Below are 19,093 nucleotides of genomic sequence, written 5' to 3'. Positions count from 1 at the left end.
TCTGTCCCTAGGACAGTTGTATACCTGTATGTAGGTCTACATTGTACCTGTCCCTATGACTATTGGGTACAACTGAATGCAAGTCTACATTGTACCTGTTCCTAGGACAGTTGGGTACAACTGAATGCAAGTCTACATTGTACCTGTTCCAAGGACTGTTGTGTACCTGTATGTAGGTCTACATTGTACCTGTCCCTATGACTGTTGTATACCTGTATGTAGGTCTACAATACACCTGTCCCTATGACTGTTGTATACCTGTATGTAGGTCTATAATGTACCTGTCCCTATGACTGTTGTATACCTGTATGTAGGTCTGCATTGTACCTGTCCCTAGGACTATTGGGTACAACTGAATGCAAGTCTACATTGTACCTGTTCCTAGGACTGTTGTGTACCTGTATGTAGGTCTACATTGTACCTGTCCCTAGGACTATTGGGTACAACTGAATGCAAGTCTACATTGTACCTGTGCCTAGGACTGTTGTGTTCCTGTATGTAGGTCTACATTGTACCTGTCCCTATGACTGTTGTATACCTGTCTGTAGGTCTACAATGCACCTGTCCCTATGACTATTGTATACCTGTATGTAGGTCTATAATGTACCTGTCCCCATGACTGTTGTATACCTGTATGTAGGTCTACATTGTACCTGTCCCTAGGACTATTGGGTACAACTGAATGCAAGTCTGCATTGTACCTGTTCCTAGGACTGTTGGGTACAACTGAATGCAAGTCTACATTGTACCTGTTCCTAGGACTATTGTGTACCTGTATGTAGGTCTACATTGTACCTGTGCCTAGGACTGTTGTGTTCCTGTATGTAGGTCTACATTATACCTGTTCCTATGGCTGTTGTATACCTGTATATAGGTCTACAATGTACCTGTCCCTAGGACAGTTGTATACCTGTATGTAGGTCTACATTGTACCTGTCCCTAGGACAGTTGCATACCTGTATGTAGGTCTACAATGTACCTGTCCCTATGACTATTGTGTATCTGTATGTAGGTCTATGATGTACCTGTCCCTAAGGACTGTTGTATACATGTATGTAGGTCTACAATGTACCTGTCCCTAAGGACTGTTTTGAACCTGTATGTATGTCTACAGTGTACCTGCTCCTGACTTTTGTATACATGTAAGTAGATCTACAATGTACCTGTCCCTAGGACTGTTGTATACCTGTATGTAGGTTTGCCATGTTCATGTCCCTTAGGACTGTTGTATACATGCATATAGGTCTATTTGTACCTGCCCCTAGGACTGTTGTATACCTGTATGTAATTCTATGATATGCCTGTCCCTAGGACTGCTATATACATGTATTTAGGTCTACATTGTACCTGTCCCTAAGGATTGCCTTGTAAGCTCTTTAGATGTTGATTTATTAGTCAGATCTTAAGTCTACAAATATTGTTTTTTTAAATTATTCTGTGATTTAAATAGTTATCTATTGACATAACACCTTACTCTACAAACTTCTGACGGTGAACTTTGTTGGGGAGAATTTCTAAGGTAGATTATGTCTCTACATAAAATTAAGTTGAAATAGCACTTTAAATTGTGTTGATTTAAGATAGGAAGAATAAAGACAGACCTGGTCTTATTATAAATATGGCAGTGAATTATTTACCGTTAGGGGTCAATTTGCTTGGGGTAGGCTGATAGAGTACCTTATTTGAAAATGTATGGATAATTATATATGGGGGTGAATTGGTATGAATTAGTGTTTAGAATTAAATGTAACATAGTATCGACATCAAGGGTCAGCAACCCAAGAATACAAAATAAAACTTGACCTAAGGTTTGTTAGTAATATACTTGATTTCATACAGTATATTGCTCTATTAATCACCAATAGTCGAATGACATATTATCAATAGATCTAACAGACTAAATCACAATTTTCATTGGATTCAAATACTTATTAGACAAATAAGTACATTTTATTGTACTATGATATAACAACTAGAATGAATGACAAAGTTTTTATTTGTGGTTGGATATATTGAGCCAGTTTTTTCAATAACAATGAATATATAGCGAGATAAGGAAGTTTGATCTATGTTTTGGATAAACTGTATTTTTAAAAGTATTCTAAAGTATTGTATAGAAGAAATATTCACAAAAAAGTGTGTGTGATGTGTGTGATGTTACAATACACTTTGTTATCAATCATCTATCTCGATTAAAAGTATACTGTTCAAGATTACTAGATCTGTGAGTTAATGTCTATTAGAATACATGTACCACAGTTAAATGTTATGCAGTTCAAGATTAATAAATCTGTGAATAAATAGACATTAGAATACCACATTAAATATACAAGTATAATTTGTTATACGTCTCAGTTCAAAATTACTAAATTTCTGAGAAATCTTTAATAAATAAAATACCATATTAAATATACAAATACATTTATTACCCTGGGTTCAAGATTACTAACACCATTGAATATAAGAGTTCAAGATTACAAAATCTGTGAGCAATCTATTAAAATGATTAAATATACAAAAGTCTAATCCAGAGTGGGGGACTTCAATTTTAAGATAGTTTTTATCTCAAAAGTAACTTTCACTTTCATGTTTTTAACTTAAAAAATGCGCTTTAATTCTCAAATCTGTAGTTAAATTATAAAAAACAAAATGTTCTGTGCTAACACAATACAATATTAAAATCCAAAATAGATCATATTTAAAAATTAAATTTGATAAGTCATCAATTTTTAAAAAAAAAGTATTGATTTTACTTATAACATTGTGAACTTTAACCCCATTTTTCCATTGCAGTGCTGTCCCACAGAAGATTTCAGAAACTTCTGATTAAATTGCTTTTCTGTGATGATACATTGAAGAATTATGTTTAGATGACATTTTGCGATATTTAATTTATCTCAGACATAAACTCAAATATCGTACAACTTATTACTCATATATAAATTACATACTCAAAGCAGTTAGACAAACAGAATTACTCATTCTGTTGAAAAAGTGCATAATATGACATGAAAGAGTTATAAACCAATTTATGTGAAAGAACAAATGAATTCTGTGTGTTGAATTTGATTGGATGGTTTTTCATTAAACTTGTGATTTGATTGGATAAGAATCATAAAGTACAAAATGGCTGTGCAGTTAGTTCAGTATATGGATCTAAGGCAAGCCATTGATATAAACCCACCAAGCTACCACATCATACAGATACAGGTAAGACAACTGACCAATTATAATTCTTCGTTATTCAAATGGTGAGTAAATAAGCCAATGAGAACTTGGTTTATAATTTATGCTAACCAATCAGGGCTCAGAGTTTTGAAAATGAAGGTTTGTAGTGGATATTCAAATTAGCTATAATTACTAAAAATGTGTTTTGCAACATCAACATGGTCCACCAGTTAGCTTTCCTTAAATGGAGAACTGATGGGTTCTCAGGCCTGTTAATGGTTCACAAATAATTAAAAGATTGTAATCCATTGGAAAAGGAGAACAAACAGGTCTGAGAAACTTGTTGAAGCTATATAACAAATTTTTGCTTTACTGGCTCTTGTTTTATATGCTTATCTTTCCTCCAACTTATTGGATAACCACCAAAAATCAATTAGTTAATTCTTTGTACAGAGGTGATCTTTCTTTTAGACCAAAAAGCATCTTAAGCTATGAAATTAAAACAGTAATGGTGATGAGATTTACATTTTGTTACAACCAAGCTAGATTATGCTTTTTGACATTTGCTTGGAATATTTGTTTATTTCAATATTATTAGTAGATCCTTATTTAAGCATTATAAGAATGATTACCAAGTCCATTAATAATGATAATAATGGTAATTTTTAACGACCTTGAATAGCTATATTTGTTATTGCAGTCCTTCAAAATATTGGGATTTTTTTTTTCATAAAAATTGTATGACAATAGTTCGTAAATTATTACACTCAAACGTCTATAATTTACGAGTTATTTTGTTGAAAGATTTTTTGTGAAATGATTCCCAGTGGTACTTCTTGATGTGTTGTTGTCATAGAAATGAACCTTGAACCTCAGGTCATTAGAAGTGTAAGTTTCAGGAGATTACCTTAATTGTGTTTGTCTGATATAAGGAAGCATAACTAACTTTGCTTTAACAGGCAGAAAGTGGCGAAATACAGAAAAAAATAGAGGAAGCTGAGCAGGCTGCTAAAACAGCTGAGGAAGAGGCAGATAGCCTCCGTCATAATCTGATAGAATTACAGCTCCGAGTAGGTTATCTTCACCTGACAACACCAAGCATTTAATTCTGTCTACTGCATAATAATAATCCCCAGCACATCAAATTCTGTCTACTAATTTGTATGGAAAAGTGATACTGTAAACCTACTTATTTTCTTGAGCAATTTATTTTTTTTGACTTTTGTGAGAAGAAAAATAACGTGAATATAAATGGTCAGGAATATGTATAACTTGGATCTTGCCTCATTAAAAAGACATCAAGTTAATTAGAAAATCGCAAAATTAAATAGCCAAGAAGTTTACTGGAAAGGGTATTTTTAAACTCGAAATAAAATATCCGGGAAAATAAGTTGGTTTACATTGTAAAGATATAAAGTAATATAAGGACCACTCAGATAATTTAGATAATTTCTTTCTTCAAAGCCTCTAATTGTAAAGACATTAACTAAGGGATACATTTTATTTAAAGACTAAGACTAAATGCAGAAACATATGTTCTACTCCAGTTAATGATTTAGAAACTATTTATAGTATGACTTAGTTTGGGGAAAGCGTACCCTTGTTTCAATAGGACAAGAAGCACCAGTCAGCATGGATCTGTAATTGTATTCTATTTCAATTTTATACCTTTTTAAATTTGAATTTCAAATTTTGATAAGTTCTTATAATCAACCACTCTTGTAAAAAAAACCTTGATTGTAAATTTGCATTTGTAGATAGTAAATAAATGGGAAATGCATGTTGCTGCAATATGTAAAATCCTAGTTATCTACCCTTTATGTAAATAATTCAATGGATCTCATAGTAATGTTCCTAGTGATAAAGTTTTACAAGGGAAAAAAGTGAACTAAATAACATTATTATGGATAAACAACATCAAATATGTCGTCTATGGAGTTTAAATAATCTCTTTGTGATTTTTAACTACATTTCCCCATATTGGAAATCTGTCAGAATTATTGTTTGATATCGTTAAGTATTATATCAGGTAACATGTAGTTTAGATTATTTATGGAAAGTGGATTTTAAGTATTAAGAATTTATCCTGTTTTACACCATGAATTGTCAAAAAAATGCAAATTTTAAGTGAGCTACAAGAAAAAGGAATGTCCAATATAATATTGATTTAAAATCTTAACATGCTTTATAATAGGTATTATTTAGAATTAATTTCTCATGCCACTCATATCACAGTTAGGTATGTGTACTGATGAAAAATTTAAACGATTGCTTCACACAGAATTAAATTTGACCAAAATCCTCCACAATTTTAAAAATTATCAACTTCTGTAATACAGTCACATCAACAAAGTCTGTAGTTTGTTGTTTGTTGATTAGGAATTTATGAATAATGGAAGTTACATGGTCCTTCAGACCATTAAATTATATAAAGGTCTGTCCAAAAACATGTTGGTTATACTAAGATTTATAAACTAAAAAGAATGTTGCTATAACTTGACAAAGACAGTGAAAATAATGCTTGGTGTTGTCCTAATCCAAAGTGAGTTATCTCCCCTTTCTACAAGCTAATCCAATCTGAATTACCTCCCCTTTTTACATGCTAACTGTTTGGTGTGACACTTACTAGAATTGTTTTATTATTATTTTAGCTTAAAACTATATATTATATCAAAACATGCAATTAATATCAGTTATATTAGTAACTTCAACCGGAGAAAGAACTATTCTCTTTAAGTATCAGGAGTCAGTTTCACAATAAATCAATTTTAATCTAAATTTTTTTGTGAAACTGACTCCAGTGCCTTATAGATCATTATGGATGTATTAGGTTGGTTGCCTTGGTAATTATTTGGTATGCCTATGAATATATAAATAAGAGGATGAGGTATAATTGCCAATGAGGCAACCCTCCATCACAGAAATGACAAAGAAGTTAACAACTTTAGGTCAGGGCCATTTATTTTCTGGACAGAACCTGACAGAGTTAAAATTAACAATTTTCATCCTTAGGTGTTTGTTTTAATCATGTGATCAGTTCTACAACCTTATAATAATTCTTTTTGTTTACAAAAGTAATACTTTGGAGTCACAATATTAAGTTTGGAAGGTGATACTGTATAATATCTCAGCTCTAGGAGGCTATTGATACATGTTTGTTTCACTCATCTACATACTTTGTACAAATTTGTGGGAAAAAGTATGATGTGTTTTAATAAATTCCAGAAAAAAACCTAAAAACTAGAAAACAATTTTTCAGCATGTTATTGATGTTGTTTTTTCATGATAGTTAGCAACCCTACTGTAGACCAAAATCAACCTTTCTTGAATTCATGCTCCCTTCAAGAGCATCTTTACTGAATATCTAAAAGTTGTGGGGTAAAAAATGAATTATCAATAGATATACACACTGTTTGTGACATAATGGTTAATATTCCTGAAATCATAGCAGAAAATGATTTCATAGAAATAAATTATTTTTCAGATTTGTATAACAAATGAAGGCTTTTTTTTGGCATGCAATTCAAGTTACAAAAACATGCCTTCTAATTGGACCCCTTTTACTCTGCATTTTATATATCTTTTTCATGAATTTTTAATTGATTCAGTATTATTAGAAGTATCATATAAATGCTACATTAAATATACTGTATATATTTTTATTTATTCAGATGCGTACACTTTTCATAAAAAATACATGTATGACTTACTGACTTATAAGTCACATTTATTATTTGCATTTAAGGTGGTACCTAACACTACAGGGAGATAACTCTGAAAAATCAGCTAAACGTTTTAATTACGATGTGTTGTTAAGAGAATATTAAGCTTCTCAATGATCAAAATAAGTGTTTGTCAAACTGCTATATAACCAGTGTAATTTTTTTGATAAAACGGTTGGTTCAAATTTTTTGAAATTTTTATATTTTTGTCAAAGGGTCAAAGTAAGTACTTTGTCAAAATTTCAAGAAAATTAAACGAGCCAAATTAATTTTAGTTAAAGTGTTTGGTGTCCCCCTTAAGTTTTTTTATAAGTTATAATCTTATTTAAAGCAAGGACTTATTTTAATCTAGAATAATTTTAAATTCTAGAAAATTGATTAAAAATTTATAATGCAAACTAACTCAATTAAGCAGGGTTAACCATATATATGCATGGCTAAGATATATTAGTTAGTTCATACTGAAAATATAAATGAAAGTAAATTGAACCATGGCTAAACCCTCCATAGTTGGATTAAGTTTTCATCATACGTTTCTTATCAATTTTTCAGAATTCAAAATGATTCCAGATTAAAATAATACCTTGTTTTAATTACAAATACTACTAAAAACAGTCCAATGTATTGATGTATTTTATATCAATTTTATATTCTATATTCTATATGCTTATTTTATTTTTATATGCTGTATATTTTGCAAATATTTATTCTAAGGAAATTCTTATTTTCTGATATTATTTACTGCTGAAGAAGGACAACTCTTGAAATAATATGATAATTGTATATTTATTTCTCAGAAAAAAATATATGAAAATTTGAAACAAGATTCACAAATTGGTAAATGCTAAATTTCCCTTATATTTAGCTTAAAAATTGAGTATATCTCCATTCTTACCTACACAGTGTTCTCCATGATTATTAAAATTGATTTAAATATTTACAGGCTGCTTCTGCCGAGACAAGAAATAGTGAGCTAGCAGACTTAGACGAGGATCCTTCTAGGCTCAATTCACAGCAGGTTAGTGATATAGTTAGAAAATGTGTGTGTTGGGGTGCCAGTGGATGACTGGGAAAATGGGGAGGTTGTGGCATTGAATGTCCACACTGAAACTTTCAGTGTTTTTTATGAGTCTGTATGAGGTATAGGTCTTCACAGATTACTTTATGAAACAATCTTGCTAAAGTATAGCTCTAAATTGAGGTTGTAGAAAGAAACACTGATAACTTATGTGTATAACTATGTGGTTGTTTATTACTGTGCAAAAAACTGCCTAGTGTATTTGTATGTTTGATTACTGAAATGGTAAGGAGTCTTAAAAAGTCAAATTTTGCCCATATAATTAGTATGCTCGTCACTCTTCATAGGTGTGTGATTGCCCTGACATGAGGATTTTTTTACCCTCTTTTGTGTTTTGAGCAAAAGCAAAGGAAGATTTAGAGAAACTAAGATTTATGAATGAGTTTTTTGTCATGAAGTCTATTCTCAACTTCTATGTTGGAGAGTGTCCTTTATTTGATATGCAAGGTTTGTGACCAGGGTGATCAACTCAGGCTCTTGAGAGCCTCAAGTTCTAATTCAAACAATATTGTGACACATCGCTGAAAATGAAAAAAAATATAACCTGCATGACTCCCTTCTCAGCAAAGCTATGTCTATCATGATCTACAATAATTACTAATTAGTGAAAGGGAGATAACTGTAGTTTATTTTCATGCTTCAGTGGAGAGGGAGGAAGAGAGTAGGTATCTAATGTAAACAATGTGTTATTTTTGTTGATTATTGTAATTTTATTTTTTAAAGGAATTTTTGTTGTTTTTATGCTTAAATTTATTTTTCCGCATTTTAAAAGTATAGCATGTGAAATGTTGATAATTTATTTTTATAAATTAGAAATGTAATTTTTACAGATTTTTTTTTCTTTGACCACTGGTCAATACTCTGAGCACTCGACAAAGAAATGCCAGATGAATGCATATTAAAGGGTCTTGAAATTTTATTGTAAATATTAGAGAAAAAATAGAATTTTATAGCTAAAAATTTAACAAAAAATTTATATATATATCTATTTATATGTGAATTTTTTGTATTGACTTAACACCTTTGATAATCTCATCAACTTTCAGAGATAAGTTTTATTATCAGATTTTTTTTTTTAAGTAATTAATAAGTCCCTATGCTCGTACAGACATGCTTGCATTTATTTTTGATGACCAAGATCATCCCAAAACTTTAGGGATTACTGTCCTTGTATGCTATTGGTGTGCAGGATAGAAAGGATACAGTCTGATTCTTAATAACTGTTAAATATATTGTTTATAAACCAAATTAAGGATTGTCAATTGTTTTTGACCATGAGATCACAATCTTTTATCATTTCATTAATTTGTTGATCAATTACAGAAGCAAACATTCCTTGGTGTCCATTTTTTTTATACGACCTTCAAAATTTTGACAGGACATATTATGATATACAAATGTCTGGCGTCCGTCTGTCCATCTGTCTGTCTGTCAAGAGTCCACATGTTGCACCATAACTTAAGAACCACTCATCCAAATTTCATGAAACTTAATATAGTTATTTCTTATGATAGTCAAACGATCTGTATACTTTTTGGTTAAAATAAATTTTAAACTTTTTGAGTTAAAGGACTTTATAACTAAAACAGGGGTGTGTTTTTTTTAAATGTTGCGCCCTATCTCAGAAACTATTTATGATTATTGCATAAAACGTCACACACAAGACGAAGGGCATATCATGCGCTCGTTGTGCAGCTGTTTATTGTCTCTTTCTTAGAATGGTCCCAGTTAATCCCCTTGACTCAGTAAATTAAAAATGGCTCTTTATATGATTTCCTGGTCTCCCCAGTTAGTCCCCTTTGACTGACAGTTACACTGAAAGACCCTCTTTTTATGTTGTTTAAAGGTTGCCCCAGTAATTGGTTTTTATATAGGTTCTGTTCTCCTTAGTTATTCCCCTTGACTGACAGGTCTCTTTCTTTCTGTGACCAGTTCTAATAGTCACCCTTGAGTTATTCACCTTGACTGACAGTATTATTTAACAGACTCTTTCTTCAGTGGCAGATCCAGCCATTTTGAAAAGGGAGGGTTCCCAACCCAGGACAAAGGGGGGGGGGGGGGTTCCAACTATATGTCCCCATTCAAATGCATTGATCGTCCAAAAAAAGGGGGGTTCCAACCCCAGAACCCTCCCCCTGGATCCGCCACTGTTCTTTCTGTGACCAGTTCTAATGGTCGCCCTTGAGTTACTCCCCTTGACTGTCAATTTCATTTGATAGTCTCTTTCTTTCTGTGACCAGTTCTAATGGTCGCCCTTGAGTTATTCCCTTTGACTGACAGTTACTTTAAACAGACCTTTTATACTGGTTCCAATCAAACAAATATTAATTAGAAAAGAGACAGAGTTAATATTTGATTAATTCAAGTTCTTGTAGAAAAGGCTTTTATTTCTTGACAATAGATTTAGTAACGTTTACCGATCAGTATTAAATCATTTCTCTTGACAAGTTCGATTATTGGACGGGAGGGAGAATCCAATGAGTTTGTTATGAATGTGGAAACAGTTTTAGTTTCATCACAAATTGAATTATTAAGTGACGATAATTAACAGGAAATGATTCGTTTAAAAAGCTTTTTGGAAGACAAATAAATATTGATGTTTGAGTATGCTACGTTACTTAGAAACCTCAATCAGTGGACAGTAAAACAAAATCAGATGGATTTTTATTAATTTTCATGTAAAAAGTTTTCTGTCAAATTGAAAATTTAGAATATGATATCAGAACAAATTATTGGAATGAAAAAAATCTGAAATTATATAAAGAACTGTGATTGGTCAGATTGTTGGAATGAACAAAAAAGATATTTTTTCGTGAAGTTGACATATGAATGGATTTTTAACAGCTTGTCTTTAAATCTGAAATTCAAATATGAATATATTTAAAAAAAAAAATAAAACATTGTCGATAACAGAGGAGTGTTTGAAATAAAGAAAATTCAAAACATATATGGATATCATTATTTTTTTTTTACAAAATTGAAATGATTGCCTTGTAATTACATTATCAATAACAAGTTGTCATGAAGTTTTAGGAACAGTTTGAGGTTACATATAAGCAGGAAACTGTTTGGAATATTGTGTTATGAGGAAATTCTTTACCGTTTATCGTTGCTATCGGAGAACATTATTAACCTGGTCATTGGAGATCAGTAGGTCAATCAGAAAAAAATCGGGGAAAAAAATCTATAAATAGATTTATTGTAATACTACCGAGTGGACGATTTTTTATTACCGTCATTTTCCTTCGATTTTAGAAGAAAAAAATAATGTGAAATAATTAAAGGTTCAATCAACGATTGATTATTCAGGGGAATATTCTTTGATGTGAAGAAAGTTCGATTTTTAATTAAATCTGAGTACAATTTTATATTCATTGTAAATAAAGACTTGAGGAATTTAAGTTTTTCGTGATTGACGAACATTAGAATCTTAATTTGACATTTTTTAATGGGATACATTACATCATTATGTAACCTGTTGGATCACCTACTCATTCAGGAAATAGATACCAATGGAAGAAATAGGGAACTTTTCACTCTCACCAATATTACACTTTACAATAGATTTGTGTAAATTTCACTCTCACGATAGATTTTACGATAGATTTGTGTAAAACAATATTTTCATGATGATGATATAACCATATATATACTGATAGATAAAACTTGTTGCATGATAAAATTGTTACATTTGAGAAGTATCATGACTGATTTTGACGTTAAAGGTATCGTGACATTTATAAAATATCATCGTTGTTATGGAATTAGGAGAAAAGTGACCTTTTAGGAGATTTTTTTATGTGATGATAAAGTAGCTGTGTTGAAAAAATCAGACATTTTTGTGAAGATTTCAGTTTTTTTTTAGCACCAATATTTTGAAACCTTGAATTGACTACAAACATGTCTTCTTTCAATCTGTTTTCGTTTATTTGAAAAAAAAAATGATTAACAATTTTCATTAACTTAATATCTAAAGAGACATTAATTCAAATCTGTGGAAAAAATAATGTTTTCAAAATATTCTGAAGACAAATGTGTTGACTATTTTGTTTGGAATTACGAATAATAAAAAACTTGATGTCAAAAGAACTGAGTTTATATCTAGTACTATACAGCAGACAGGCTTAGTCAGATCCTAGATAATACTTGATTCAGACAGTTTTCAAGGTGCTAAAAGACTCTCAATGCAGTTCCATTAGCCTGAAATATTGACATGGATTATAACAATGAAGACAAAAATTATGCCAGAATTAATTGGATATTAGTATGAAACTAGCTACTAGATCGAAATCATACATAGAATTTATTTTTATGCTTTCTAATTACTTAATTGACACAATGGAACTAAGTTGTGTACCTTTTTATGTTTGATATTGTTATTGAAATATATAACGACAGACAAATTCTGTTACCATGTCAACACAAGGAAAGAAGGTCAAACTGACTGTTACCAAGATAAAGGTAGGGGTACCAGGTTATTTATCTCATTTGTTTGTTGTCAACAGAAAATTCAGTAAAATGGCAAAACTAATTACATCAAGCCTTTAGAAAATTTGTTTTGAAATTCCTTCAACATTGAAATTTGTAATTTACCTGTTCTGACAAAATGCATACAAAATGATCATCAAGAAAAGAACCTTCGAATAAGTCAAGATATTATAATAATTATTATGCAGCAACTCAAAATTAAAATAGTACATTAAAGAGATTGAAAAATTGTAAAAGTTAAAGATAGATAAAATTCTACGAAATTTTATGAATGATTTGGGGCATTAAATGTCATGGCCAAAACTGATGTCATTGTAACAATGAAAACACTCCAACCAAATACTTTTGTTACTTATGTACAATTTAGATTTGAATAAATGCTCAATGAAACAGCTTTTTGAGCAATATTATACATAATTCAAAATAGTGATGGTCATGTCAAATGTGGACTTGATGATAAATTTTAGTAAATTAAGAGTTTTTAAGTAAATATTTTAACTATCAATTTATGATGATTTTATTCCAATTCAACCACAACTAATCTAATTATGTTTTTGACCTGTCTGTCCGTCCATCCATCCGTTTGTCAGTCCGTCAGTCCATCGACAGTCCTGTTCTTATCATTGCAACTCCTCTCAAACCACACAACAAAATTTCATGAAACCTTATTTGATAATTAGGACATATATACTTATGATGTGGATGTGCATATATTGACAGGAAATTATGAATCAATTTTTTAGCTCACCTGGCCTGAAGGTGCTGACAAAGTGTTGTTACTTTGTAGCCGATCCATCATCCAAGATGGCTGCCAGCGGGGGACTTAGTTTAACATAGGACCCTATGGGAAATATATCCAAATGTCTTCTTTTAGAGAACCACTGAATGGAATGAAACCAAACATGGCATGAATGTTCCTTATGAGATGCTGACCAAGTGTTGTTACTTTGTAGCCGATCCATCATCCAAGATAGCCGCCAGCGGGGGACTTAGTTTAACATAGGACCCTATGGGAAATATATACAAATGTCTTCTTTTAGAGAACCACTGAATGGAATGAAACCAAACATGGCATGAATGTTCCTTATAAGGTGCTTACCAAGTGTTGTTACTTTGTAGCCAATCCATCATCCAAGATGGCTGCCAGCGGGGGACTTAGTTTAACATAGGACCCTATGGGAAATATATCCAAATGTCTTCTTTTAGAGAACCACTGAATGGAATGAAACCAAACATGGCATGAATGTTCCTTATGAGATGCTGACCAAGTGTTGTATCTTTGTAGCCAATCCATCATCCAAGATGGTCGCCAGCATGGAGACTTAGTTTAACATAGGACCCTATGGGAAATATATAGAAATGACTTCTTTTAGAGAACCACTGAATGGAATGAAACCAAACATGGCATGAATGTTCCTTATGAGGTGCTGACCAAGTGTTGTTACTTTGTAACCGATCCATCTTCCAAGATGGCTGTCAGCAGGGGACTTAGTTTAACATAGGCCCCTACGGGAAATACATACAAATGTCTTCTTTCAGTGAAACACTAAATGGAATGAAACATAGCATGAATGTTCTTAATGAGATACTGACCAAGTGTTGTTACTTTGTCGCCATTGCAACATCCAAGATGGCCGCCAGTGGGCGGACTTAGTTTAACATAGGACCCTATGGGAAATGCATACAAAAGTCTTCTTTTAAAGAACCACTGAATTGAATGAAATCAAACATGTTCCTTTCCTTATGAGGTGCTGGTCAAGTGTTGTTACTTTTAGCCAAATTTTATATTTTTTAATTTGATTTCAAAAACCCAAGTAGAATCAGGTGAGCAATACAGGCTCTTGAGAGCCTCTAGTTTCTAGGAGTTATGCCCCTTTGAACTTAATGACTTGAATATACTTCTGCAACAGTTGGTCATTGCAACTCCACTGAAACCACACAACAGATTTTCATGAAACTTTATAGATAGTAAGGGCACTATGTTGATGTGCATATCGACAGGAAATTATGATTCAATTTTTTTATCTTACAGTTATTTTATTTGTCCAGTGACAATGTGGGGATGTGGGTCATGCTCACTATGGTTCTTAAATTTAAATCTAATTAGATATTGAAGTATTGAGAAGCTGTGGGGGCATACTTTTGTGAGACCACTCACAGTTCTAAAAAGCTTTTTTATGATTATTTTTGCTTTATGACTGTATTACTGTAGACATACCTGCTAACTGTCACTATTTGCGGGGGATTTCCCCCATGGAGGCTCCCAAATTAAAATTTTGAATGAGCAATTTTGTCCACAATTTTAAACAAAACAATTAATTTTACAATGACATGAGGCTTATAAAAGTAAGGAGAAGCCAAAAAACAACATTAAAATGTATTTGAAGGCCCCCTTGAAGGTTTTTTAGGACTATGACAGCCATCTTGCACGCAAAACCCCCATGGGCATTTTGAAAAGTTGGCAGGTATGTGTAGAAATTTTATTGATAGTCTTGATTTTATTGATTATAGTTAATGTCCAGATTGACATTATTTACAATTTAAGGTCACACTTCACACTACAGGGAGATAACTCTGTAAAACCAGCTGAACATTTTAATCATGTTCTATTGTTAAGAAAACATTAAGCTCCTAAATGATCAAAATTAGTGTTTGTCAAACTACTATATATGTAACCATTTGTTTTCGATAATGTGTCTGCAGGTTTAAGTTTTTTGAAATTTTGAAATTTTTTGGCTGAGGGTCAGAGTAAATATTTTGTAAAAATTTTATGAAAATTAACAAGACCAAATTAATTTTAGTCAAGATGTTAGGTAGCATGTTAATGATAGTCCCGATTGATATTATCATTATAAAAGTCCAAATGTTAATACTTATGAGGATAAGTTCAGATTTGAATAATTGTATTAAAAGTCCAGATATAAGTTAGAAATAAAATGAGAAATGAACGCCTGTTTTATGTTAATCGACAATGTGATTAATCATTGATTTCTAGTTGAAACAGACAAATAATTATTATATTGATGCTGTTTTTAGGTTATCCATTCAAAATTAATGATTTTACCGTTATCCATTTAAAAGTAATGATTTTACCGCTGGGCCATTATTATCTTTCATCAAAGAAACTTGTTTTATTTGGTAGAGCTTGTGTACTTTACACTGGATTATTGAGAATCAATCCACGGAAAACAGTTTGATATTCTAGATTTCTGATTTAGGCTTAATTGAAAGACTTGGGTTTATTTTGAGATTTTTCAATTTTATTATGGAATTTTTGTTGATGATTTTGTTGAAATGAGCTTTATTGTAGGACGACTGGGGTTTATTCTTAAATTGATCAATTTTAAAATGGATTTTTTCCCCGATCTTTTATTCATTTTTCATTAAAACAGTTTACTAGTAGATGGAGCTTCATTGTAGGAAGAATGGGTTTTATTTTAAAAATGTTCAGTTTTATAATGGAAGTTTTGTTGATAATTTATTCATTTTCCATTAAAAATTGTTTGAAATGAGTATTTTTGATGGAGGTTTATTGCAGAATGACTGGGGTTTATTCTAAAATTGATAATTTTATAACAGAATTTGTAGATTAATTATTCATTTTCCATTAAAAACAGCATGAAATGAGTATTTCTAATGGAACTTAATTGTAGAATGACTGGGTTTATTTTAAAATTGATCATTTTTATAATGGAAATTTTGTTGATCATTTATTTTTTCATTAAAACAGTTTGAAATGAATAGTTTGGATGGAACACTGTATAATGTAGGAAGACTCTGGGGGTTTATTTTAAAATTGATCATTTTTATAACGGAAATTTCGTTGATCATTTATTTATTTTCCATTAAAAGCAGATTGAAATGAGTCTTTCTGATTCAGCTGTATTGTAGAATAATTGGGGTTTATTCTAAAATTGATCAATTCTAAAATTGATTTTTTCCTATCATTTATTCATTTAAATTTCCATTAAAAATAGTTTGAAATAAGTATTTTTGATGGACCTGGTTTATTGTAGAATGACTGGGGTTTTTAAAATTGATCATTTTTATAATGGAAATTTGTTGATTATACATTGCTCCATTAAAAACAGTTTGAATTCAGAAGGAGGACAATGATTGATACAGGTACAATCAGTTTTTTTCCAATTTTGGTCCTATTTAATTGAGAAAGTGTTGATAGCTGTTAAATTATGAAAACAGTTTGTTTGGAAATTAATGAAAGTAGATGTGTGGTATGCAGTTAGTCAACGAGTCAGCAACCCGATAATAAGAGGAGTCGTAGAGGCATATGTGACCGAGACGGCAACCAATAAATGAAAGTAGGATGGGCCATAAACACATTGTGACATGGATGGAGAGTTTTCTCATTGGCAGTCATACCACATCTTATTATATAAAGATTTAAACATAGGAATGATTGAATTAAGGGCTTTTACTGCTATTCTTCAACAAACGTCATCAGGTTCCCGTTATTACTCTTGGACGGTACGCCAGTGATTTATATTATAGTCAAATTAGAAAGAAGTTTGGTTTAACCGATTCTTATGGATTTTTCTTAATTTTATTTTTGTATATACATGTAGCATCATATGGACCATCACGGACAACATTTTCATATCATGGTCAAAGTAGACAGTTACTTGGTTTATAATTATATGTGGGGGATGTTTTCTTAATTATTATTAATGATAGATGATTTTAGAATAATAAAAGACATAAAGGAGAATAAGCAGTGGTTTTGGTTTGGAGTAAATTCTATACAATTTTAACTGGTGATTCTGTTTAAAGATTAATTTTTCACCTTGGTAACAAAGTTCTTGTTTCAGTGTTTCTTAATTACATTAGAAATCAGAAAAGAGATTTTTCAAATAAAGCTTTAGTACACCTAATATTGTCAAAGTTCATGTTAGTGTAAATTCCAATTAGGGATATTAATTAAGGTATAAATCTGATCTTAAATTGAATAACGATTAACAGAAGAGAGAAAGCTTTTCTCCACTGGAACTGAACAGATAAGAGAAAAATGCAATAGCTAGCATTTGTAATGTTCAATTTGTTTGGATGACGTCACAAGTTTTCATTGCATTAATTTCCAATTGATGCTATGAAAATGTACGCGCAAGCACAGATGATATATGACAGATTTCAAATGAATGATTTGATGTTGTTTTTTGTCAGTTTATTGAGAAAGGAGATAACAATATTATATTTTAAGCTCCGAGGCCGAGGGCATCAATTTGTGATTTGATGGTCGCAAATACCTGTTTAATCATGCCTCCATGCACTTATGTGTCTCCAGTAAACCTTATTTGCTACCTTCAAATCACTAATTGATGCAGTCAGAGTTTAAAATACAAAACAGTTTCTCCTATTAAAATAACATATGAGAGACAGAGGTCTTTTTCATCATTGAGATTTAGTTAGAAATTGGTTAATTAATCTAAACATGTATTTTTTGTGTATAATAATTATCATAATTATTTACAGCATTTTAATTTTTCTTCGAATTTATCTCTATTTACTGGCCATGTTGACATGCACTTTTGTGCATTCTTAGTTGGAATATATTTAATTGCTAATTCAAAATCTCTTTCTGACATACAGAAATTTTGAGTAATGTATAAATTTTGTTGTGTAATAATATTGGTATTAGGGGGAAGCAGGCTTTGTTCTAACATTGTATGACGAACATTTTCTCTCAGATAGTCCACAGATAGATTAGAAAATGTTTTACAGAAAAATTAACCCAAAAAATTGAGAATGAGGGAAAAAAGACTTAATAAAATAAAGAACACAGAAATGAAGGACCCGTCTTGACCCTCATAAAATAGTTACAACATGATAATGAATGCCATAACTAATCTATTCATTTCAGGACAGTAGACCTAGCACAAAGAACAGTAGACAGTCTAGCAAAGGGAAGCAACTCCCTACAAAGTCTCCTAAACGGGATGTAAGTTCAGGATTAGAAGTTTAACCAGAAATATTATTATAAATTTCCTTTAATTTGTGGAGTGATATTATTCATAAAATTGAAAACATCTCTTTTTCTTCCTTATGAAAACCATGCAGAATAATTTCTATGAAATCAATTTTATACCAAAAAATTTATTCAAATTATTAAAATTTAACTGTTAAATTTTGAGTGGAGAATTTTGCATCATACTTAATGCAAAGGTAAAATCTATATGAATATAATAAAAATAGTAATATATAAATCAACAAATTACTGCAATTTATCTGGTTTGTTTTGGTCTTTTAATTTTTTGTTTTCCAAAAATTGTTTGTGAAACCTAAATTTCTTATGGTGAAAATTTCTGGAAAAATCACTTGAAGAAAGAAAAGAACCTATGCAGCATTTAAATATACTCAATTGTTAATGATTCACAATAAAAAAAATAATATGTGTAATTGTATAGAGAATATTGCTTATTTTAATTTCCCACTAATTATAGAATTACTATTTTTTTCTAATTTTAGGGAAAATCCGGGAAAGGTGAGTAATAAAACAAACATCATGGGTATGCAAATCATTAAACCAACCAATTTTCAAATGTTTTTTTTTTTTCATGATTTTTCACAGGTAGAAATAAAAGTGTCAGTTAATGTAAATCTTGAATAATTAAACTTATATAGA

General features: G+C 31.0%; 1 protein-coding gene across 8 annotated transcripts in view; it reads left to right on the top strand.

Moving 5' to 3' along the window:
* LOC143052885 (uncharacterized) overlaps positions 1–19,093 on the top strand; it is a 146,043-nt gene that overhangs the window by 69,035 nt on the left and 57,915 nt on the right. For 3 of the 8 annotated variants that reach the window (XM_076226034.1, XM_076226033.1, XM_076226032.1), the window contains 4 exons: positions 4,128–4,238; positions 7,834–7,908; positions 18,332–18,409; positions 18,937–18,952. In XM_076226034.1, the coding sequence (XP_076082149.1) occupies positions 4,128–4,238; positions 7,834–7,908; positions 18,332–18,409; positions 18,937–18,952 (280 nt within the window). Of the gene's footprint in view, positions 1–2,793; positions 3,211–4,127; positions 4,239–7,833; positions 7,909–11,913; positions 12,430–18,331; positions 18,410–18,936; positions 18,953–19,093 lie in introns of those variants that run through there. The other 5 variants (XM_076226038.1, XM_076226036.1, XM_076226039.1 and 2 more) reach the window with 3 other exon arrangements.

This window comes from Mytilus galloprovincialis, chromosome 11 (genome assembly GCF_965363235.1).
Source record: "Mytilus galloprovincialis chromosome 11, xbMytGall1.hap1.1, whole genome shotgun sequence".
Classification (NCBI taxonomy): Eukaryota; Metazoa; Mollusca; class Bivalvia; order Mytilida; family Mytilidae; genus Mytilus; species Mytilus galloprovincialis.
Note: the sequence above shows the minus strand (reverse complement) of the source record. Positions and strands in the feature narration are given on the sequence as shown.